The 25923-nt window shown below is 44.8% G+C and overlaps 1 protein-coding gene across 1 annotated transcript in view; it reads right to left on the bottom strand.

The window, feature by feature from the left end:
- LOC308069460 (uncharacterized protein) overlaps window positions 1–25901 on the bottom strand; it is a 63144-nt gene extending 37243 nt beyond the window's left edge. The window contains exon 1 of the mRNA XM_080401813.1: window positions 7167–25901. Coding sequence (XP_080257939.1) covers window positions 7167–7223 — 57 coding nt within the window. The 5' untranslated portion in view covers window positions 7224–25901. The remainder of the gene's footprint in view (window positions 1–7166) is intronic.
- Window positions 25902–25923: the final 22 nt, after the last annotated feature.

Here is a 25923-nt window from a genome sequence, read left to right as displayed (position 1 = left end):
AAACAACCCAACCTTCTATCAAACAGAAAGAAAAGGGGCGGGGGGAGGAAGTTACAAATCAATAAATATACCAAATAAATATGGAGGTTTTGTAGAGCTGATTAACTCAAAGCTTATTTCCCCTGCAGCCAGCTTCTAACACCACCCAACCACATCTAGACCAAGTTCTGAAAATTCCCATTCTTCACCCAAAAGGAAAACAGGCAGCTCCCCCTGATTTCTAAGTAACATGCTTTCCTTTCCAGCTGTTTAGGTCCTGTGCACTTTAAATGCCTTCCTCAAGCTAGCAGCAGTTCAGAAGCAGGTGATGTCTGTGGTGTACCAAACCCCAGATGCCCTGATGCACACTTGCGCAGGACCACAAAATGAGCCTGAGAAATTATGACAGTGTGAAAATGCTAGATAGCATCAGCTAGAGTTGGGATTTCTTTGGAGGGAGCAGTCATTTTCTTCCCCCCGCTCCCCCCCCCCAAAAAAAAAAAAAAAAAGTTGAAAGTGTGAGAACTGGGAGAACACATGGGTTATTTATGACACCTTCATGGTGAGAAGGACAAAAGCAGTTCATAAATCTCCACGCTAGCCAGGAGACCAGCCTATCTGCAGAAATAAGGGCTCAAAAAGACCTTTGTGGTTAGAGCATGGCCACAAGCTAACGAACTCTCACAACAAAATAACTCACTGAATTCTTGTAAGAACTCCCACCCATGCTGGAAATAATTCATGCATTTTCTTAGCATGCCTATGATTTGCCTCAGGTTCTTCTGAGGATTTTTCATTACAAAATGTTGTTCCTGGAAAAATTTAGATTTATTTAAACCGAAACTTTTCACAGGAGCCTATAGGAATAAGCAGCAGTCTGGTGCTCAGAAGCCTTGTGGGAAAACACACAGACTTAAATTCCTGCTAGAATTCAGCTCATGGTTTGAACCTAGATTTTCCACCTTGGTTTACTACCCAGATCTGGGGTATAACTCTCTTTTGCCCAGCCTGAGATCCCCCTTCTTGAGGCTTGCAGTCAATCGAAGGTATTGAGCTTGGCAAGGTAATGTGACCCGGTGGTAGAGACATTCCCTCTGAGGGATCTGCATGTTGTGAGGGCTCTCAGCACCACCACCAACCACAGAGCAGAAGTCCCCGAACTATTTTCACTGGTGATCCTGCTTCCAGTTTCACTTCCAAGCTTGTGACTCCACTTCCACAATCCCTTAGGCTCTGCTATAATCTGCAAAGCGCCAGCGATCCCACCAGGCTCTGAATCTTGGGCTTCCGAAAACACACTAAATAGTTTCCTCACTGGTTTTCTTGCTGGTTTATGGCATGTTTTTTCCCTGGCGATGGAGAAGGTTAACCCACCACCAGTAATACATTCTCATCCAACCCAGGTTTTAAATTGTGTTTCTGATTTTACCACTGAACCCTTGTGCTGTTTCTCACTGTGGTATTTACTCACTGCGCAGTAAACACAACATTGCACCCTGAACATCCTAAGTGAAGATCTGACAAGACCTTATTTCCATATTTCTGGCCAGGGCACAACTTTCGTTTCAGAGCTGTTCCATTTTGTGGTTCCAAGTGAGGTCCTTCAGCATACTACATATGCAGGCAACATTCACGCTGTTCTCCAAGCACAGTACTGGTATTGAACCATCTATGTTGTATTATTGCAAATTTTGGACCACAATTTGTCACAATTCAGTGTTCAGAGGTCATTCTAGAACATCACATGGTTTTCTAAAGATGAGGCAATGACAGCGTGTGTGACTGTATGGTAGATGCAAGTCTGCTTGTAGCGTTGCAGGATTTTGTTACAGCAGCTTTGCTTATTGAAGAGAAGGACTTTCGCAAGTCTGTGCTGCTCTTTGGGGAAAGCTGTGTCTGTACAACTATTAAATACAGAAGCCAGTAAAGTCCGTGTAACTTTCTCATCACTGCACACATTTCAACACCTCACTAGATCACAAGCTCAACCCATCTCACCATATCTTTATATGCATCTATTCTTTTGAGATTGCAATCAACCAAAAAACAATTAATCACATGCTCTAAATAACACATAGGTATGTTTAATCTGGAAATAATTCTTCTCTTCCAGTATGCAAGAACTGTAACTATCTCAAAATGAGTTAGGTCCGTAGTGGAACATCTGCTCTGCTCCCTGGATTAGAGGGGATTCTGTAGGAAACCACACTGTCAGCCTTATAGCAGATGGCAACAGCATCATTCAAATTGCCTCTTTCTCCATATGCTTCCCAACACAATGCAACAGCAGATCTCCATAAGAACAACTGATGCTCCCCATGCTAACTCTAGAGCAGAAGTTGTCCCGCCTGGTGGGTCTCTGTAGCTCCCACAGTGAGTTCATGCCGCCCTACACAACAGGGCATTTCTTCTTTCCCTAAATCCACAGGCGAGTAATACCTTCCCCTACAACTTGCTAGTCCCATTTGGATGGGCAATAGCAACTTCCAGCTTGGGACCCCCAAGACAGACTTTGGCAACCTCCCCGTCAGCAGGAGTCCACTCCTGCCAAAGGACCGGGGCAGTCATGGCATTTGCTAGCCAAGCAGTGAAGCGGGACAAAGGTCCCCCATCCTTGGTCTCTGATGACCCGTGCCAAGGCTGACATCTGTGGCCACCTTTCCCCCTTCTCCGTGGACAGCCTGAGGTCTCTCCAGGTGAGCGTCTGCCCGACCGGCTGCTTGTGCTTCTGTGGCTGTTCTCCGTCTTGACCAAGAGGTGGAAGCAGAGCCCCCTTACCCTCCAGCGTACAGGGCTTGCACTGAAAACCCAGGTTTATTACCTCAAAATTTGGATCTCCCCGCTTATATGCAATTACAAGTGATGTCTCTCTCGAGTCAGAATGCTCGGACAAGATTGTTCACGTCCTGCTGTCTGCATAGGAAGTGCTGAGGGTTTTCCCTTAGTGCTGGGGCACACGATCCTCCAACAAATCAAAAAATAAGCAGTTCAGCACCATCGGCGCAGTCTTCATCTCGCTCAGCTGGTTGTGTGCGAGGAGATCACTTATGCAAACGCCTGACTTGGCCCTGGTGCAGAGCCCAGGCTCGAGATCCTGCAGCATGAGGAGCTGGGAGAGCAGGAAGCAATGCTGGGAGCAGGGGGACTAGATCACTGCATAGGGAGTAGGTCCTTGGGATTAGATCCCTGCTCCTGCACAGAAGCAAGGGCAGGTATGCCCTGGAAAACACTAGCTGCCAATTAAAAATCAAACCCAGCAATGCTTTTACAGGATGCAACACATGTTCCTTCTTTTATTGCATCCTTCAAACAATGAAACCCTTGTACTGAAATTATGGGTACATGGCAAGATTATTCCCTGAGTATTGTTAAAAATGTAGAGCTAATTTTTTTTTCAATATGGCATGCAATAGGTGATCTTGAAATGAGCACTTGGCTATCATGGGTATTTATCCATGGCATTTAGACAATGCTGATTGCCCAGATCAAACAAGTGAATTCAAGAATCAAAACTGGAGCAGACCTGGCTTCTTGTCATTTCTTTACATTTTTGCTTGAAGTGCTTTGTTTGCCCACCACCCCCCGAAAAACCCAGCCAATTCCCACGCTATACAGAGCTGTTTTTCAGAGCTTTTATCACCTGTCAGAGGAAGAACGTGGGTCTGTTTTACTCAGCCTAGGAATTAACAGCACACTATTACTATAGATCTGCACGCACAGCGGAGGCTGCAAAGCACAATTTAAACAAAAAAAATAAAAAAAAAGCGCCAAACTTACCACTAAACATTCAAGTTGCAAAAGTTTCAGTTATGCAAGTGCACATTTCCTGGGTGTGAACATCTGACACACAGTAAATTAGGTGGAGAAGGAAGTTAATAAATGAGCACAACCAGCGCAGTTGAAAAGTAAGTGGATTTGAAACTTTCTAAATAAAATCAGTCATTCAAGCCTCTGTGCTTTGAGTCAGCCTGCGTGCAGCATCTCAACTTTGCAGCTGTGCACAAATGCTTGCAATTACCTCTGGAAGACATACTCCCAAAAAAGATACACAGGTTCCCTGGATTTTGTGGAAGAGAAATACATATTGCAGGGAGGATTTCCTTACACCCATTTCAAAATGCTGTGCCTGCTAACTTAAAAAGAAAAAAAACCACCATTTACTCTTCCATTGAAAGAAAACCCTGGGCTACTTTCCCCGCCCCAGTCTCCATGGGACCCTACACCGGAGGCGCTCCAGTTAGCAGATGCCTCTCTTGCAATGGGGGCACCAAACCGTTCCTAGTATCCGATGTGGGTCCCGGGTGCCGAGCAAAGAGAATTACGCCTTTCCCAGACCTGCTGCATGCACTTTGGCCAGCGCAGCCCTGGACAGAGCTGACCTTCACTGTTGCCTATGGGTAAGCTCACCACCCCTTTGGGACCCCACGCCCCCTTCAGCATAGTTCTCCTTCCACCAGCTCCCCAACCCTTTTTTCCATTCCATACCTCCTGTATGGATCCCATGCCTCAAATCTGTCATATGAGCATACTCCATCTCTGCCATCTCTCCTCTGGGCTATCCAGATCGTCACAGCGTGTCTTTATGAAGCAGAATCAGGTTTTCCTGTATAGACAAACTCTTTTTGGAAGCATCTCAGTCTGGTTTAGACCTGCTAGCCTCCTGGAGAGCAAAGTCCAGTCTGCACCCTCAGTGCCAAAAAACAAGAGAGAGGTTTGAGTCGCTCTAGATTTTAGCAGCAAGGAAGTAATTTTGCAGCCAGCCCATGATTTAGTACAAATTTTCTGCATATTTTGGGGTTTTTCCTGTAAGCTTGCTGCTCGTCATTGCTTTTCATCCCCTATCACAACTACATTTGAAAGGCAAACCCTTACCTTCCCTCAGATTCCTTCTGTGTGATAATTTTTCAGAAGTTTGTTGAATCAAGTAGCAAACCATGCTGATGTTTCGAGTGTCTCAATTTGGTTCCTGTTATCAAATCCAGAAAAAAACCCACAGATCTCCACAGCCAAACTCACTCAAGAAAAACTGAAAACAAACCAAGTAATAGGAACGCCACATCCAAAAATAACCGTATATCCATCATTAGTGGTTTGGTTGCTCTTAGGGAATCACAGTTCAACAAGGACATACTCTGCCACTCTGTGAGCAGGATTTCATTTTTGAAAGGGAGACCAGATGTAAGCAAGACTTTTAAAATCTTTATGGAATATAAACCACAAATTTAAGCACTGACAACTGTGCTTCTTGGTTTATTACCTGGGAGTATTAAGCACTGCACAGAAAGAGTGATATCTTCGCTGTGTGTGAGGGGCATCCCTAGGATGGATCCTGAAGTGGTGGGAGCTCTCCATCCTCAGGGATGCCCTAAATCACCTGGACACAGCCCCCCAGCAACCTGCTGCAACGTTGGCCCTAGGGACCTCCAAGGGTGCCTTTCTACCCAAGATTTTCCATCATTAAATTCTATCCAGGCTGATAGCATGGCAGATCCTGCTTTTTTTTTTTTTCCTCCTCAGAACACTCATCAAGGTCTCGTTCTACCCAAACACGCCTGTTCAGTGTCCATTTACAGTTGATGAGCAAGTGGGACTTTGGCCTAAACCACCGCCAGTTGGAAGTTCAGCTAAGGCCATGCACCCCCACCATACAGGCTTTTCCTTTTAATTCCCCATCACCACTGCTGATTTACAGCCCCCAAAGCAATGACCCAGCACACTCCTGCCATTTACAGTTTCCCTCCCCCAGTAGGCGGCAGGAGGTGGCTGGACACCAGCGTTTTCTCAAGGGGGTTTTGGCAGCTGAGGTGGTGGTACCTGCAGACAGCAGCGAGCTGCAGCCCCTGCTTTAGTCCCCGCTGTGCTGCAACCCCAGCCTGTGACGCCGAGGACACTAACAGATGTTGGATCCTGGTGTGGTTTTTTTGTTTTTTTTTTAATTTTACTTTAAGAACAGCATCTGGTTGGCTTGCTCCCAAGGCTGTTGTTCAGTTCCACAGGCAGCTTCAGCAGTGGCAGTGGACAAACCAGGCAGCTTCAGCAGGATTTACCCAAATTCTGCATTACTTGGTTTTTCCAAGCGCGTTTTTGCATACAGCCTCTTATTTACCTGACCGCTTCCATAAAGCTTTTTTTTTTTCCCTAAATTAGTCCTTCCAAAATAACCCTTTGCCAGAGCGAGGTGGTGAAAAAAAAAAGCAATAACAACCACCACCAGTGCAAGGGTGCAGGAACAAGTTGTGCATGGGGATGGGAGCCCGAGCAGCAGCCAGGAACCGGCGGCGTTGTGCAACACAGGGCTGGACGCAGCCTGGCCAGCCCCGGCACTGTGACCAAATGGCACCGCTGCTGTGGGATCGGGGCCAGCACTGGAAAAAGCTCATCAGCATGAAAGTTCATAAAAACATGAAAATGATGCTGGCAAAGCTTTTCCCCCTGCAGACCAGCACAGAAGTGTAAGGAAAATACCACCAAAGTGAGGTCTTTTGGTTTTGTTTTTGGGTTTTTTTTAATAAAAATTAGCACATGTCCAAGAATCAGCCCAGGCCAGACTCTCACTATGGGAATCACACCCTCCAATTATTTTCAATTAGAAGGATGTCCAGACTCACCAGCCAGTTTTAATCCCACTAATGCATTCCATGTACACCTTTAAGTGTCTCCCATCCAGTCTGTCTTGCAGGACAGATACAATGCCTTCATGGGAACCAAACATATCTCATCTGTGTGAGACTCAATGTTTAAAACTTGCCAGTTGTGAGCAGAAAAGGCTGGACTCTGTGTTTTCCCATGATATTCATTACAGTATTAATTGTTATACCCCCTCACTGCTGCCAGGGCTTAGGTCAACCTGCATCTTTGTAACGGCTTGAGTTGTCATCCTGCAGCCTCTCTGGGGGCTGCCACCATCTCTATAGCAGTTTTTGGTAGCTCTTAGAAGCACTCAGGCTTCTTCAAAGCTGTCAGGAGCTACTTATCCAAAAGCCAAAGGCATTATCATGCCTGTTTTTCATTCATAGTGACATGGGAGGGCATTAGGGTTTGCCCACCATGCCTCTCCCACACTAGCATGGTGTCCCAAGGGAGATTTTTATGGCTTTAAGAAACTCTAACACCTTTCTTGTCAATTTATCTTCTGAGATCTCACCCCAACTGTTTAACCTCATCCATCGTGAACCAAGTCTACTTACCTGAAGTCTCAGGTCTCCTGATGGTGACATTGCAGTAGAAAGGGGAGATGGTGGCATTTGTCTTCTGTTTTTAATCCTATTGGCCCAACATTTCTTCTCATTTACTTCCTTGGTGGCTTTGAACAACTCCTAACATCTCATCGACTTCCATGGCTCTCTGTTTGCTATTTCCATCTCTCGCAGACTGTTTTTTCAAGGCTTGGTTTGGTTTCCGCTTTGAATGGAAGTCAAGCTATCTTGCTTTCCCCTCTATGCCAGCCTGGCTATTTTGCCAGTGCAGTCTTCCTTACCAGGTTACAGGCTTTGGAGCATCTGGGAAAAAATCCTCGAGCAATTCCCCATAAACCGGGACTAAACAGCAGCAGATTCCTACACCAATGCCCAGTTTCATTTTGTGTCAAGCCAACATTTAACACATTTCATTTGCACCAGGAGACTTTCTGAGGTGGAATTACCGTCTATAGCATTTAGCAATTCCAAGAATATTTTATAATTCTGACAGCCTGCATTACCCTCAAGCCTGCCATAGTAAACACGCTCTTCCCTTTCCCTCTATTGTAGATGGCAGTTCAGGCAGTCAGGGAGGTTTTGTGTTTGTTCTCTAGCATAAGCCAAATGATATTACTCCCTTCCCCCCCCCCCCCCCCCCCCCCCCCCCCCAGAAGGACATTGACCTGCAGGCATTCAAGAGGATTTTCCTCCTCCCTCTCCACATTTTCAGCAGCTGGTCACAGTCACTGTTTGCAAGAGGAAGGATCCTGGAGGTCAAGTGCCTTTCTAAGCAGGTCTTTGAAACCAGCAGTCTGACCTCCCAGGAAAGCCCTCCCACCTGATTCCAGTAACCCCATTTGCAAGCGGAAGCTAGCAGCATTGGTAAGAAGTACCTTCACAGCTGGCATAGCATTGGGAAAAAGTTGGGCTAGAGACCCCTACATTTTTCTCTGATCCTAAGCCCCATCCTCTCTCCTCCACTAGACACTTGACCAGATTATTCCCTCAGGTCCTCAGGTGCTTTGGTTTGCCTCCACATCCTGATTCTGTGCTACACAGAGGCATGGCTTTCTCTGTCACCTCGTTTAGGTATCACTTAATGCAGCCACATCCTGCATTCAACCAAACACGCCCATTCAATAGGAGAGCAGCTGACATCTCGCAAACCCAGGCTTTCCCAGGTACATCATTTCCCACAGGAGAAGTTTCCTTCTTTGGTGGGCTCTGTTTTCCCCATGAGACAGCGTTCCTCACCTACACATTCATCTTGCAGCAACAGACAACGTGCCAACATCTTGGTAGTGTTGGCACTCAAAGACAGGACCTACAAGGTGCCGTCCCCATGCCTCTTGCACAGGGCTCAGCTGCAGATGAGAAAAGTGGCAATAACCAACAGCATCTCTGCTTTAGGGAGAGACAGGAGAGAGGGGTGAACCTCAGCCAGGGCGGTCCCTGGGTGATGGCCTTGGACCCGCACTCCTCCAGCCCTCACAGAGGCTGTGCCAGGCTCCTTGTCATTTAAAAAACATTTGAATACAACCGGTTTTCCAGAGATTTAAAGGGTCATAGATCTGGGATGCTGAGTGAAAGAATATTTTTAAAGGTGCAAGAGATCATTTACGTAAAAAACCCCACGGTTACACTTTAACAACTTCCCTTTCTTTCCAGAAAGACAAGCGTTTCACGAACTGTAGCAGATATTAGCTTTCCGTGGCAGGAGAAACCAGTAAAGATGCCTGTAAAATAAAAATAGCACAACAAATAGAATTAATAATTAATAACAATAAACATCAAGTTTAAAGATTGCAGAAGCAGCAGTGGTGACTTTTACCAGTTGATCAGCTACAAGGTATTTCATCTTCTTACCCTTTTCCCACCGTACCCCGTAGTACATTGGCTGGACTCCAGCCAGCCAGAGTCATCTGTAGCAGGCTCCATTAATTCTTGCAAGAAAAGCATCAATTTTTCACCCTGAAAAAAAGCATCTGTTTCAAGAGTATCCCTCTATCAGGCAGCATAGAAAGATACCACATTCCTCCCAAAAACCTTGTCTAATCATCCATTTGGTTACGCACCTAACCAAAGAGATGGCTCACAAGCACTTCATTTCCAAAACGTAATTAACACCAGCCCCATGCCCCGGCTTCAGCATGCTTTAAACGAGGTGCAAGTATTTCTGGCTTCAGGAATAACTGCGGCCTGCATCCAGCAACCAGATGGGGAGATCTTACAGGGGGCTTTCCACAGCGGTACAATAGCTCTAGGGAAGTGAAAGTCACTTCTAAGTGACTTTTAATGCTACAGCTGCTGAAGCAAAATAGGGAGAAAGTAAGGAGAGAGCTGGATTTAGAGGTCAGAGATGGAGAGACACTAAGTTACATTCAAAGGGGAAGCAGCTGAAAGGCAATCCCAGTTTCAGAGTTCCCAGGATGCCTAACAGGGCAATGAGTCCACCCTATTTACATGCCCAGGCACGCACACCCACACATCCCCTGATGCTTCAAGACGACAATCCCATTCAGCACGCGCTTTCAGGTTGGGGAAGGAAATTGCTGTTAATCAATGGCAGCAAAGGCATGGGCTGGAGGCCAGGAGAGGAGAGTCACTAATGGGCAAAGCAGATGTTGCTTGAGTCACTGCAGAAGGCAGGCAGGCCCAGGGCTAGGGGTTAGCAGAAACGATGCTGATCCAAGCAGAGAAAGCAGAGGTGCTCAGGAGGTGCAACAGGGCTTTCGCGGGACTCGACCTCCAGCTTCATCTTGGGATGCACCTCCAGAAGAAACATGCCTCAGCTGCTTGTCCTCCCCAGGGTTCAATACACACTTCAGTCCTGTGCATCACTAATTCTGCAAAGCCAGATCCTCCCACTGCTGTTAATTGGACTAACTGGAGCAGAGCCTCACAGAACCACAGCCTCTGCTGACTTGTCCCTATGCTTACAGCTCAGCCCTGGCTGGATGTTTTCCGAAAAGCTCACACAAAGCCAAAAGAGGAGGAGCAAAGAATAATGAAAAAGCCTCCTTTTTCTTGCCCCCTCCCATGATTAAGCTAGTCATAGCTTCCAGTCCTATTGTGTGACAATATGCTTTCTCCCATTTTAGGTACACACGCATTAAGCTGAAAGAGATAGGTTGCAGGTATGCAAGCTGGAAAGACACCCCCACTGTTTTCTTAGTTTTGTTTTATTCTCCACAGTCACCTAAATGTATATTTTTTTAATTCTATACAGATTTTGACCTTAAGATCAACCCAACATGGGCAGAATATGGCTGAGGGAACCGTGGGTAAAACCAGTGCTGGAGCTTTGCTTGGGCTGGAGCCACTCCGAGTCTGAACTCCCACACCAGGGTAAAATGCTACTTCTGAGCAATCACTGTTCTAGGAAAAGGTGCAGCCCTTTCCATTATGTTTACGACAAAGACTGTCACGCTGCCCAGAAGGATGCAGTCATAGCGAGAAGCCGCCTTGTAGGGCAGAAGGGCTGACCTGGGACTTTCTGCCTAGGGCTGCTTCTCCAGCCTTAACGCTGTGTTCTCGTTTCACCTTAAAACCATGGGAGGGGAAAAAGCACAGCAGAGAGGTGACACAAGGATGTGCATATGCACATCAAATAATATAAGCAGTTTCTCCACTTCTTGCTTCTCATGCGATGTGCAGATAGGTTCCAAGGAATAAGACTAAGACTTGATGTGTAGTGTGCAACTCCAAAGCAACACTCATTCAAACAAAATTATAACAAATATAAAAATCAAGTCATAAGATTAGTTTTAAGATCAGTCAAAAGACGAGAAAGGATAAAAGTTACAGCTGCAGCAAGGAAAAACTTCAGAGGAGTTCAATTTTTTTCCATGACCGAGCACACTGCCCAAATCCAACCATTAATCATCACAGTAAGATTTCAATTCATGCTTGCCAGCAAGCACAAGGGTTTTCCTCCAAGAGGGTGGACCAACAGGGTCAAAACCTTTCCTTTTGGGCTACACAGAGGTTCTTCACCAAGAAGAGGTAGCTCAAACTTCTTCACTGCCATGATTTCATTTTAAAATATCCAGGGAAGTAATTTAAATGCAAACATGCCATGGAAAATATTAGCCTGCTGGAGAACTTGGGAGAAAGACAACTGAAAACAGAAGTGAGAAGCAGGGAAATTTTAGACTCTGGCTGCAACATCACAGCATCAAGGGATTTTTTTTTTTATTATTACTTTAAAAAAAATTGCAAAAAGTAGCAGTCCAATGAGGTTTGGCCGGTTTATTTTCCCAAGTCCCCGTGCAAGCAACTTTGAGCTCTTAGGAAAGAAAACAACCGTCTGTGGCCATGACACGCAAAGGCATTTTGGTAGGGGCAACACAGACTCTTGGGACCATGCACTAAACCACACTAGCTCTTACTGTTCGAGCTGTCTCCGAAGCAGCTGTTAAAACACACTGTTAGATAATCAAAGCAGCTCTAATTAACTTCCTGCTTTAGTACTACTTCAAAGTATTTCAGAGAGATCTCAAACCAGAGATTTTACAGGGTAGTTTCTAAAGGAAGGCAGTTCGGGGCTCATTCATTGCTGACTCCAAACACATTTTAAATAATCCAGTTGCTGTTTTTGTTTAAAAATGAGGTAAAAAAGGCTACATCCATGAAATGCTTCTAATACACAGCATCACCTATTGCAGGAGAAGGAACCAGCAAAAAGTCAAGTCAAACAAATCAAAGGATCTAGCCATCACCTAGAAGCAGACAGGCCAGTCTGGTCCTTCCGTGTAATGTCACCCATGGTGTCTAATTCCATTTTACCCGCAAGTGTTAGAGCTGTGTAAGCGCACATGCCATCAGGGGTTTGCGATGTAAACAGGCTTGTTGGGTCTGGCCAGGGGGGATGCAGCCCCCTGCACTGCCAGCAGCTCCCTACTGTGGCACGGGCAGGGATGGAGGGAATGGATGGGGCCAAACCCTTCCTGGAAGCAATAGGCAATACACGGGACCGCAGCCCCGGATCACCACCCGCAAGCTCAGCCTGGACACGAGGAAACACTCCTCCACCCAGACACATGGAGCTGTGCTCAACCAGCCTTTGATCAATCATCTGCAATAAAGAACCAACTGTTGACAGCTTTGGAAGCATGCAACAACCCCTCTGCCACCTCAGAGCAGGTCAGCTCTCCCGGTGAAACCCCACAGGCTGGGTAAGGAGGGCACAAGGAGCCACCTTCAGCATTGAGCTGCCACCCCAAAATGTTTTGGTTTTTTTTTTTTTTTTTAAATATCAGCCCCATTGTTGGCTCTTTGTTCATCCACAGCTTCCTCAAGCTCCTGAATGACACTGGGTTTTGAGCCACCACGTATCTTGTTTTTTTCAGTCTTGAGACATATGCTTCTATGTTTATTTACCCATTTGTTTTGATCTTTTTCTGGTCAAAGAGACATTTTCCCACATATCCAAGTCTGCCTCCACTCCAAAACGCCAGGGTCTCCACGATCATCCACTTAACGACGCATTTTCTTAGCCTTAAATCACAAGTAGAGCATTAATAGCTTCCTCATGTATCTGTCTAAAGCTTATTTGAGAAGCCTCACTCCATACCCATCACACACTATTAAGACCTACGCATACATGAACCCTTGCCATGCTTTGTTTAAAACTTCTCCCCCCGCTCTCCCCCCCCCAAAAAAAAAAAAAAGTTGTCACAGGCAAAAATAGAACATTTTTCCGCTCTGAAGAACAAGCGGCATTCCTGGGAATTCAGACAAATAGTGTTGGTCAGAAGACGTCTAACAGACACCAGCGCAGTCTGCAACATCCCAAAGCTGCTCCAGTGTTGTCTGATGCGAGAAAGCATCCAGTATCCCTCTTCTTCCACCCACTATGCAGAATAAAATCGGCAGCAACAAGTCTGTTTCCACATCTTGCTCCATGAAAAAGTGTTGCTGCTCTCCAGAGGGACTTTTTAAAATACTTTTTTAAAAGAGGAAATATCTCCTGAATAAAATCTGATGCCGTCTAGAGCACAAGCCTTGTGCTGCCATCATTGTGCACAATAATCAACACTGCTGTTTTTAGCAAGGTCTACAGTTATGATTTCCTGTTACAAAATATGCAGTATTTCACATGACTCCATGCATAAATTATATATAATTGTGATTATATATATAATAGTGAATAAAACTGTATAATTGTAAAACCACGTTCAACTGAACAGAAGTTTGTACAGAGGAGAAATTCAGGGAAATTTTCAGGGAGCTTAATACCTAATTTGATCACTTTATGTCCCTTCCAACTGAAAATATTCTAATTAGTCATAAATCACCAAATTTTAATTTCATCAGGAGATGGTCTCAGTTTAATTGAATCTGTTTAACAACATGGGGTTTTATTACATCAAGGCAAACAGTGAGCTCCATTTCAAAGACATCTGGAGTATTTTGGCATCTTTCAGGCTCTTTTCTGAGTTCTTTCTCAGCAAAAGGAAGGCTGAATCCAGAGTTTCATCAACCTTCAGCTGTGCTTAAATCCTCGACCACCTGGAAGTAGACTTGGAAACTCGGAAATTTTACTGGTGACTTTATTAATCCAACATGGGTCAGGAAACCTGAGCCAGCAGCATGTAACACACTAACAACTAAAAGACTCGCATCTGAACCAAAAACACTCAGGTCTTTTGAGAGCATCACAAACAAATAGCACAAACAACACGTCTTTGAGAAAGCAAAATCTTTCTTGACAGGCTGGTGAGTAAATGAACACAGCCTTCTAACCCAGGCCAGATAGGACGCATTTGAGAGACCCCTTGTGCCCAGCTTTGATTGCTGTCACATCCCCAGAGAGCAAGCAGGTATGGCAAACCAGCATCCTTTAACACAGGAGTTCAATGTTGGTCAAGCAGATAAGCATAGATAAGCCCCTGTGATTCCAAGCAGCATCAGCTCACTTCTGGCTGCTCTGTTCAATTTAATTCCTGGATAATATCCTCCCACGTCAGCTCCAGATCTTTGGCCATGGAGACGTTGCTCTGCCTGCCCGCACATCATGGTCCTTCCTCATGTGAACAGAATTTAGAATATAAATAATATTAGCTGCCCTCTGCCCAGGGTCTTTTGAGGTGAAAATACCCTTCTGATCCATGGGGGTGGGGTGGGATGTGGGGGTGTGGGAGGGTGTGTGTGTGCTATTTCCTATTCCATTACAAAGACTCATGGGCAGATTTTACAGCACAGCCTGGAAGCTCGTTGCTATTAAATTGAACAGGTGAGAAGTCTTTCCAGCCCCTAATGTTGTTTTTTTTCTTTGTTGGAAAAAAAGTCACTGACTTGGCAAACCTTTCACAGGAAAACATCCATTCAACGAAGGGATTCACAGTGCAAGGTGCAGGGCCTGTGAGGGGGGCAGGAGGATGAGCTCCACAGCAGTCAGAGCACTGCACCAGGCTACAGAGGAAAACCATCAGGTTTCAGTCTCGATTACACCCAACACGAGACCAAGAGCTGAACCCAAGGCACCAGCATCTCCACACCATTGCACACAGGATGCTCCAACTGCATCATCCACGAGAGGATGACAAAACCTGAAAACATCTGATGTTCTCTTTGATTGTTCCAATATAGAAAAAGGCTGGGAATTTTGTAATCCTCTGCTTTTTCATGGGAGTGGAAAACCATCAGCATCTCAAGCCCTACAAGCAACTCTGACAGCCTGGAGGAAGAAGAAACCACCTAGATTAGGCAGTAACCATCTCCTGCTGTTTTGACCCATACTCAACCCCTGACAGAGCTGCAAGAAAGGTATTTCCACCTGTGGGGCTTACAAGGGTTAGGTTATTCCACTTTTCATTCAAAAAGCCAAAAGATCCCTGTGCCACAATGGGCAAAACCCAAATATTCACAAGCCCAGTGCAAAGCTCAGGGGTTAATTTAGACCTTGCCATTCCCTGTGCTTCTGGCAAGCGGCAGGGATGTGCTGACACCTGCCTCTCAGATGGGAAAAAAATTCAGTTCAGGCCCTTTATTTAGGAACTAACTCAATAAAATAATAATTCAGTGTTACCAGGAATCCAGCTAAGTCAGAAACGGAGGAAAAGCTGCACGGAAGACGACGAGACAGTTGAGAGGAACACCCCCCCCCTTGGGAGTGCGCACCCTGCAGCAGGAGATCAGTACCTTGTAGCAGCAGGAGTCGGAAGCGGTTTTGCTGTTTGCACCAAGGACAAACCCTGTGCTGAACGTCCACAATCGTTGAGGAAACAGCCAGTCTGTTGGCATTTACTACAGATTTACAATTTGCTACGGATTGGCACACAGTTTACACTGGTTGAGATCCACAGGTGCTGGATATAGCCTCAAGCTTTTGTAGAGGCTCCTGTGATAAAAGCCCTTAGATGAAAACCAAATATCTGCCACCTCCAGGCTGAAATGGTCCAGTATCAGCACATTTTGCCTTGGAGAAAAAAAAAAAAAAAAAAAAAAAAAAAGAGTCCTTAAAAAGATGCTATAGCTCAACCTGAGGCTATGGCTCCAACTGAGGGAGCCCGAGGTCGGATCACAGGAATACAGTTCTTTTTTCCAACATTAAAGAGGTAAGTATCAACATAATGAAAGCAAAAGCAGCAGCTAGCACATACAGCGTACTCTATTTTTATTTATTTCTGCAGTGAAGGAGGGAGAAATGCTGTAAGAAAACAGACCTTCTGAGATTGCAGCTGTTCTGCAGCAGCCCCGCAACCTGTGCCGAGCACAGCAGCTCCGACACATCACGCAGTGAAGCAGAAATCAGAGCAGGGACCACATCAGCTCGTGGTGAAAGACCACAGATAAGTAGTCAGCTTTCAGCAGCAAATAGAACAAAAGCACCAAGCTGCAGCCCTGGCAAGACCAAAGCACCTGGAGGCTGTAGCCCGGCGATGCTCAGGCACACCATGTCTGCATGAGCACCAGGCACTTGTATGGACATGAGCAGCCAAGAGGCTGTAGAAAAAACCCTGCTGGGGCTTCATTGAGCCCTGACAGCAGAGCACAACCACCACAGCTGAGCACACACTGGGGAGACACCCCTGCTGAGGGATTAACCCCCTCCCAGCCACCCGCACAGTGCCAATGCAGCACACTGGTAGGAGAGCAGCAGCACCCCACAGCCCCGAGCAAGCAAAGGCTTACTGGGAATAAAAGCCTCGGTCATCTCAAATGCAGCAGAGGGAGAAAACAGGTGATGACTCTCACATGAGATAAAAAAGCATTATTAGGCATAAGCACTGCTAAACCAGCTCATTAATTCAAAATGCTTATTCAAGAGCAACTGTCCCTCAGTTAAACTACTTAATGGACTTCAATTAAAAAAGAGGAAACACATGCTTGAGAGAAACTGCTGACTTTGATCTTGCAATTTTAAATTCAACAAACAGACCAGATAGAGAAAACATTTTAGCAATAATACCGCATTGCCTGTGCTGACGGGCATCTGGGGCACATGCAACAGCCAGCGGACCTATGGCAGTTGCACACACAGGACTTCTACCACATAAACCTCCCTTCAGGGGAAAAAAAAAAAAGCAAACAAACACTGTCACCCATCTCACCACCAAACTGTCACTACTATGCTGCTAACTACACACATGCACCCAAGTCACAAAGAGGATGATGCAAAACTGCACGATCTCTTGGGAAATGCAAAACTCTGCACAGGTCCAGTAGTCACAGCTGCACGTTAAGTGACAAGTTGAAATAGTGACCATGCAAATCACTCCTAAAAGGATGCTTTTGCCACGGTACAAAGCTTTGAAGATGTCTTCCGGAAACACCGTGTGAAGTTCAGACTAGAAGTCTTCAGCCTGGAGAAGAGTTGTCTTTGCCAGAGATCTACAAAATGGCAAGTGGCACAGAGCGAGAAGGGAGAACTGGCCTTCCACCGTCTCTTCCAGTGCAAGGACTGGGAGTGATCAACTGAAATTAAGATGTTTCTTCACTTCACCCAAAAGGTTATAGGATCTGGGAAACCTCTTGTCTGAAGGTGCAGCGGATGTAAAGAATTTATACATCAATTTGAAGGGAAACTGGACTGTGTGCTTTGAGGATAAATGTTATCTATAAAAGGTTGCTAAACAGACAAGGCACATCAGGCTCAGGAAGTCCCTGGCCACCAACTGTTCTTCGTTACAGGCCCCCCTCATATGTGCATACCCTGTTCTTATTCATCCCTGAACAGTCACCTCCAGCCACTGAGGCAGGACACCCATGTCGATAAGTCAAAAGTTCAAATAATATGGTTACACAGATGTATATTCAAGACTGTTATTCTTGTATTTTGAGGCTTTATAGCAAAATGCCAAGCTAAAAACCAAAACAAACTATCCAAAGCAAGTAGTCAGCAATGGGCTATTCAGTTCTTGTATTTCAGGTTTTCCTTCAGATATTCAGCATCCTTTATCTCCCTTCCACCTACTTGTCCAGACACCTCACCTTGCCCCTCCCTCTCACCTTCCCACTTTCCCTGCAGTTAAGCCAAGCTTGCCTTGTCTGAAGGACTTAAACATTTTTGAAGAGTCAGAAGGCATTAATCAAATGAAATATTGTGCAACTATTTCCATCATCAAATTGCATCGGTCCCCAAGGTCTCTTAATTCTTCATTAAGAAAGTGTTCCATGTGGAAAGAGGCAAGAGAGGAATTGGACAGCACTTCACAAGCTTCACTGTAAATGAATACGCACAATTTGAAATAAATCACTCCAGCCAGACAAACAGATGTGCAAACGAGCCAAACACCAATGGTTTTGTCAAAAGGAAGCAACAAGTAGCAGCGGGCTCACTTCTGCCATGAATTATCTTACTAGCAGCGTTGTGGAGAGGAATCACCCAAAGCTGCAGGTATCGAGTGACAATGGAGTGTCAAACCAAAAGCACCGGACAAACAGGCAACGCGCTGGCCACCATGCTGGGTCTGAAACCATGCAAGATCAAAGCAGCCTGACGCAGCTGCTGCAGGAAGTGGGCTGACTTACAAAACCTCAGCCAAACACATGCACTAGATGAACTGGGCACAACGTTTTATCCAAAAAAAGGTCATGAACTTTGTTAGAAAAGTGCACTCTTCAAAAGGTAGACAAGTATAGATGATGTAAGAACACCGGGCTGCAGCCACTAACAGGTCAAAACCCCACCATGAACACCCTAACAGGTCATTTGATTTTTGGAAAATACCTCTTGGCCAGCTCATGCCGCAGCATCTAGATGAAGGTGCGGTTACTGGTACGGGGTCCCAAACTGCTCTCAGAGGACTATCTTACACTTAAGAAATCCCAAACTAATCTCCTTTCCCAGCTGTGTTGCTTTACACAGCCCCTCTCTGGCCTACACTAAGTGATCCAGGGCACATCCACTTCCCTGCGCCGTACCTTCCCACCAAGACCCAGCTGTGAGCATCAAGTGAAGTAACCACTGCAGGGAGTGGGTATGCAAAGACTGCATCCACCCATCCATCTGCTGCTGTTGTGAAACACGTCAAATCCGTAGCAAGCAAGTCCTACCTCCCCAGAGGAGCCCGAAGCACTGCTCTGAACCACAATAATCAGCATTCCCTACTTCAAGGGGTTTTTGCTATGAGGACAGGGAAGAAGAGGGGTGAGGGAGAGCGGGGAGGGAAAATCTCTGCCAAGTACACAACCTGGGTGAGCAATCCCAGCTAAGTTCATGATCACAGGTTGGGACCTTCATCAAAGACAAAAATGCCCAGGTCCTGACTTCTTGTGCTGCAATCTTTCCGTCATCTACAGGAACAGCAGAGGAGCCAGGCGTATTAACTGCAAAGAAGTTCATCTTGTTGACAGTGGCTGGCATCCCCAGTTTCAGTCCTTCGCAGCAAAGCAGTGAGGATCCGCTTCTCCCTGTTTGGTTAATGTAGCAACTGGGCACCATGGGGTGACGTTAACAACATGCTGGCATGAAGTAATTCATACTTCCACCACCAGCCTCAAATCTCCTTCCAGATATTCATCAAGAGGTGATCTGTCAAAGCTTTTTATCAAACAGGTAGGATTTTTATCCTACATGAACGTGAAAGTTTGGCAGACCTCATCTTACTCCCTTGGAATTCAAGTTTGCCAGATGGAGCTGCAGAGATGAAGGCAGCAAAGCTTGTTCCCTGCAGCATCTTCCTTTTTCACTTCAACCTTCCGAAGAAGCAAAAGGCATCCCCTGGAGTGCTTGCAGCACAGACCCAACCAGAGAAAGACACATGGACTTCACTCTTGGGTGCCATCCCTTCACCTGCTTCAAGAGAGGATGAGTCAAGAATCTGGCAACCAGCAAAGAGCCTCCAATGTGCAGAGAGACCTCGGATGGACTCCAAGTGGGAGACTATTCATCAAACTGAGGAAGCAAGCACGAATCGGAGGAATGGTTCACAGCACCTTATCTCCCAGTTCCAAAGCTCGGTGCCTACAGCACAAGGAGCAGAAGTGAAAGAGAAGCAGCAGTGTCGGAGGCAAAATCTGCATGACAAAACCAGTACTGTGTGCGCCACGCTCGGGAGCAAGCCTTCATCAGGGACTTCAGAGCCACCCAAGGAGCTTAAGACGTGCATCCTTGGCCACATGCCAACTGCTAAGCAAGAACAGCAGATACCTCCCAAGGAGCCTGTTTGCACAAGGTAAATCAGCACAGGTGATGCTCAGGGTTGATCTGGCAGCACTGGTCACTGGGTAATTTTTCAGTGTACTTGAGCAACAATATTCAGAGCTTAGGCTCTTGTCGAAGGCTTGGGAAGTGGCCATTGTTCTGGGGTGTGGAGGACCCTCCAGGGCATGAAGAGATGTCAGAGTGCCACTGGTGAGAGGATGAAACTTTCACAAGAAGCATGTGGTTCAAAAGGCCTTTGAAGAAGGTGTCAGAAGCCAAATGGTGAGAGAAAGCCAGCAGCACATCAAGAAATAATCAATCGGCGCAACACTTTCCACTTAAAGAAAGCAACCTATATGACACTAGGTGTCACACCTCTGTGCTCTACGGGAAGAGGTGAGGACATCATCCTGGAGACACATTACAAGAGGCTTTCCAGGTTCATAAAGCAGGGCACAAATAACACTAGCTCTGAGCTTGTGTTCTTGTACAAAGCTTTTCCTTCCTTTCTACATAAAAGAGCTAAGTTAAGAGCCAAAAGGACAGAAAACCCTCTGGGGTTAAAATAATCCCAACCTGGCAGAAGCACCTCCTTCCTCTTCTGTTTTTTATTATGACTCTGTATTTCTCAGTTCAGTGATTCTCATGTGCTTCCAGCCATTCCATCTTCCAGTGGGGCTGCAGTTTACCCAGGATGCTATCAGGCCACAGCCCTCTCCAAAACGTCTCAGCTACAAGTTGGTTTGCCCCAGCAGCCCATCTGTAACTCACATCCGAGCAATACTGAACTTTCAGATGGTCAAAAATCAAGGATCAGAGCTACTTTACTGTGTATCTGGATTTCAAGAAGCCTCATGAAAAAGCCATGTCCTTCCCAAGTGCTAATATTCGGAGAAGGGAAATAACTCCTTTTCATTTAAGTGGATGTTATCAGTCTACTTTCACTGCTGCTGTGATCTTTACACAAGCTCTCCGTCATCCTCCCATGCAAATGCCAGTATTTTCCTAAGCTGGTTGCAGTCCTACCTAAGTCTATAGCTGTCAGCCATCCTGTTTCCATAGTTTCAAACACCTTTAAAGCAAATGATCCCCAAGCCAACCTCTCAGATTCATCTCCCGCCCAAACTCAGCTCTTCAGATGCCTCTCACAGACCTCTCATCAGCTGTTTTATACCATCTTTGCAAAACCTCAGCAAATCTTTCTAAACATGTGCCATCATCTCTTTTCTCACAAGTTCCATGCCTCCACCCATGAGGTTTCTCTCTCCCATTACCAAATCCTGCTTCACATCAAAGACTTTGCCTTATCCTTGAAACTCATTAATTTCCATTTAAAATATTCATTCACGCACATATTTCCATGCCAGAAACCTTCCCATTTTCTTTTGCCATTTTCCTTCTACCACGAAAATGTTATGGAGGACGGGGCACCCTGATACCTGCCCAGCCTGCTCAAATTCCTTAATCCAACATGTCTGACCTGCTCTGAGCCCCTTAATCTTCCAAACCCCATATAATCCCAATACTAGTACTAGTTTGTTGAAGGGCAAAAAAATAAAGCAGAACCTTAAGTAGCCTAAATTATATACAGAGGGTATTTTAAGTACAAACTTCAGCCTCTAAGATACCATCTTCTATCAACTTAAAACTCTTCCATGAACAGGCTCTGAAGCAGGAAAAGGATGCCCCATGAACATAAAGTGCCACCTATTCCAGATTTAGCTATGGGACACAAGGCAAAACCATTAAAACCCTCTTTACTTTGCAGTAGTCAGTACAGCCCATACAGAAACATGTGCAGCTGGAAAACATAGCCCAGCAGTTAATTAACAAGGCTCTTTTTTGTACAGGTTGCTCATTACAAGTCAAGTACACGTGCTCATTGTTCCCATTAGGCTGAATAAACGCGAGCAGGTTCATACAGCACATCAGCAGCTCACCGAGGCAAACACATTTGCTGAACTTGCACAACTGACATTTTTCCAAGCTATTCTTTTAAGAAAAGTAACTTAACAGCATTTCTCCTTGCTATGCCTTCAGACTAAACCTTTGCATATATATCTTAAAAAAAAAAAGAGTAAGAAACAGGCAGAAAATAATTACTGTCTTATATTGCAACAAAGATACCAGTAGCTAAAAAGTTCAAAGACACAGGAAAAAAAAAAAAGCAGAAAGTGAGAAGAAACTCACAGAAGAATAACGAAACACCATTAAAAAGCCCAACCAGAAAAAGTTGTGAAGGACAGAGAGCAAGAGATACCAAAGAGGCAAAACGCCAAGTATGGGTTCTTATTTTAGTAGACACATCAGTTCAAAAGAGATGGATTTTCTCATCTGCCTAGCACAAGACACTTTCAATTGTATGGAAAAAAGGACCAGAACTACCAAGAAGGATAGAAGTGGAAAGAGGGGAGTTTGAGATGATACCAAAAAGTAAGGTTGACAAGAAACCAAAGCAGAAGTAGGAAGTAATTAATACTATGTTTTTGAGAAGACACCTTCCAAAAATCAAGCCAGCTCATCATCTGACCTGCCCTCCCTTTTGTATCAATAGTCCCAACCTGTAGGGCTGGTTTGTTGAGCTTTTTTGTTCCACCCCTTGCAGGGGTCCAGCTGTACCTGGCTGTGCCTCCCAGCTCCTGCTGCACCCAGCACACGGACACCAGCACCTCCTGCGGCAACAGGCCGGGGATCACAGCAGCACGTCACCTTCGGGAATCTGGTTCGACTAATATAGAAACATCGTCACTAGCAGATGTCGTCACTCATTTCATAACCAAAATGCCAACCAACTGCACACACACAAAAAAAAGCGTTTTAAGAGTCTGCTGCCACCATAACTCCTTCTTAAGAGAGTGTAATTTCTAACTCTGGCTGCAGTTTTAGAAAAGCTGCAATTAACAATCACTCCGCGGCTGTCTAAGAGGCCTGCATAAACCCAGTTGCTGCTGACACCACAGGTAGCAAAAGCTCACCAGGGCACTTGCGCTGATTCAGCGGGAGAGGTAGTCAGAGGAACACATGGAAACTGCAGAGGCAGGGATGGAGCACACTGGAGCATCCTCTGTACAGGCACCCAGTACCATCCTGGGAAGTACAATCACCACGTTAGTCACCAGAGCATTCATACACATAGCTGTAAATGGAAAAAAAATGAACATTTTTTTTTTTTATGAAGCAGCTTTTAGCTGCTAAAACAGGACTTCTAGTCAACAGGACAAGAGTGTAAGTCAACTACAATACCCTACCCACATAACAACAGCACTTTTCACCTGTTGTCAGACTAGAATCCCTTCACATATAGACATATATTTATAGAAGCTACTCAACATACTGAACGCTGTCCAGACTACTTTCCTTAAAGCTTCCCATCCTTCCTTTCTACACCTTCCCACTCAACTTCCATTTTCTGGATGAAAAACAAGCTTACCCCCAAAAAAATGAACATGCATTGACAGATCGGGTAGTACTGCCTGCTGCCGTACAGCCCTTAACCATGTCATTCACATGACAAGCCCAGGCACAGCTGGCAAACACTGCACTCCCATAAAGCACCAAAACCACCTTCCACTTCTCTTACCACTGAGAAGAACAGGCCGCAGCACCAAATCCCTACTTTATACCCAGATTTTTTTGAGATGCTCAGCCAATTGTGAGACAGGGCTGACATTAATACTAGCCCGAATGAAGGAGGAATAACAAGAGTTAAAGAAACCAGATTTCACAGGGAGCAGAATAGCGCCTTGGTTCCTCACCATCACTAGAAACCCACAGATTATCCACTGAGCTATCAGTCTCTCTTTCCTTGAGGCTCAAAGGATAACTAACACAAAAGAACACCGTTGTATGTTTTAAGTAAAGTGCCTGATTTAAGTCTAGTTTGAAAATAGATGAGCAGCAAGAATAGAAGAAATCCCAAGCTACGTACTTGATGTGTGTTGAGCAAGCCTTTTCCACTGAGGAAAAATGCATCTCGTCACCAATTTAAAGCTACTTTAGGAAAATGCTTTTCAGGTTTGACTTGCATCTCATGTTGCTGGAAATGCACCAATCGACATTAAAAATAAGGTAACGAGCATTATGCAAAAAAGTTCTCTACTCTGAGACTAAAGCTGGTTTAGGTCCCCAAAAAGCTGTCCTGCATCTCACTGTGACAGCACGACAGTAAAGGGTTTGATTTCCCTGCACACAATCTGCATTTCCAATGCTACACTTGTTTAAAGCTTCTGAACATAAAAGGCTTTTAAGCTGCAGTTCCCTTAAAATCCCTTGACGTACAAGGAGCATCCCTTGCTCTAATGATCACGCTCAAAATTTCATGGCTTACAAGCAAAGTATTTTAGCTGACTGTTTCCATACTCAAAATACTTCAATAAAACACCCACACAGTGACAAGAATGAGACTTTAATCAGTTTTAAGTGGAGTTTTAACACTAAGAGATAAAGGGTTGTTAAACACAATAACAAACGGACATCTGATTTGTATGAGGCATTATCCTGTACATGTCATACTTGGTTTTTGTGTATTCTCAGTTACACACAGAGCCACTGTTGCACAGCACAATAGTATTTGAAGAGGCTGAATCAGAGTAAGGCTGCTTAACAGACTGATTTTTTTTTTTTCCTTTTAGTATCTCTATATATATATGCTATATGAAAACAGACTGAAAATTTGAACCGGCAGAGAACGACAGCTCTGCCAAACACTGCAGTTGGAGCCCCTTTTAGTGCACAGTTCCACCCCATCCATCTGCATGCATGACACTTTCTAACAGTATTTAAAAAGGTAAACGAGGCACTTCGTGGCAACCACAGGCATCGTTAACATATTGCACACATTTGCTATGACTAAACATGGAACTTGCACACTAGCATCCTTTTTTCTTTTTTTTTTTTCCCGAAAGCTGAGACATTTGATGCTGCATGTAAACTCCACTTCAGTTTACAATGTGTGCCACAGGAACAAATTCGGATGCTATTTATACAACTGCCCTTTAATAGCTGTGGCAAATATTTTGAGTGGGGCTACCAATGACTAGGGGATGCTTAAGGGCCTAACAGTAAGCTCTTACCGAAGTGATGCCTTCAAGTAGTTTCAGACATGTAAGCTGTTACACATCCAAAGAGGTTTAAGCATACAGTCCAGAAACTCAAGGAAAGATTACCTACAGAAAGCAGTTCAAGCTAATTATGAATACTGTCATAAATAAAGTTTTAATAAGGATTCAAAAACCTTTCAGTCATAGTAATTCTTGTCAACTTCTATGGGGGTGGTAACTGAAATAAAGTATAGGAGAGTATGTATAATATATATTTATATATATAATATATATATAATGCCATTTTTCCATTTCCAATGACTACACCATAAAATGTAAGCAAGGCTTCTCAAAGACATCGAAACATTCAAAAATAAAATCAAAACCCTCATTCCAACCTTCACATTCCAAAGGAAAAATAACAGTGCAAAAGCCCATCGCGTCATGATTTCCAATCTGGCCCTCAGTGTTACATACCAGAACCGCACCAATCCAATTTTTATTATCCAAAGTGGGACACGCAGCAGTGTCAATATCCAAATACTTTTAAAGCACGAACATTTTTTTTATTAGCCAACACAACATTCAACTGTTAAAAAACAAAGTGAAACATGATTTGAAGGGTAAGAGTTAAATGTCACATCCCAAGGTAACCACCTCCTGCTTGTCAATAACAGTGGGAATAATGAGCCCTGGAACCAGCAATCTTGATCCATTAAGCTATTAAAGTCTAATTAAACCTGTAAGTCAGAAAATATTTATCAGCTTTGTTAGAAGTTAGAACCATGAATCTGATGAGAAAAATTGACCAACAGATACCAAAAGAAAGCAAGCACGTTACACCTTTGTTTACCAATAGTAATTACTGGAAGTCCTGCCTTGTCCCATTCAAATCCTTACCATTAATGCTGTCGTACAGGGCCCTTACAGATTCCACACAGTCTTTATCTAGGCGAGAACACAGCTAATGAACTTCAATGTCAGCACCAATAAGTTAATTAAGGGGGGGCGGGTATTAAATCCTAAGAAAAGTGTAAATTTGGGGACGGCTATTCAGGGCATACTTTAGAGAGAACAATTTTGTCAGCTACTTCACATTTGTATGCAACAGTACTTGTACTCTTAAGTCATCTGC

This window comes from Falco punctatus, assembly GCF_963210335.1.
Source record: "Falco punctatus genome assembly, chromosome: 9".
Lineage (NCBI taxonomy): Eukaryota > Metazoa > Chordata > Aves > Falconiformes > Falconidae > Falco > Falco punctatus.
This window is presented reverse-complemented; position numbering and strand designations above follow the sequence as displayed.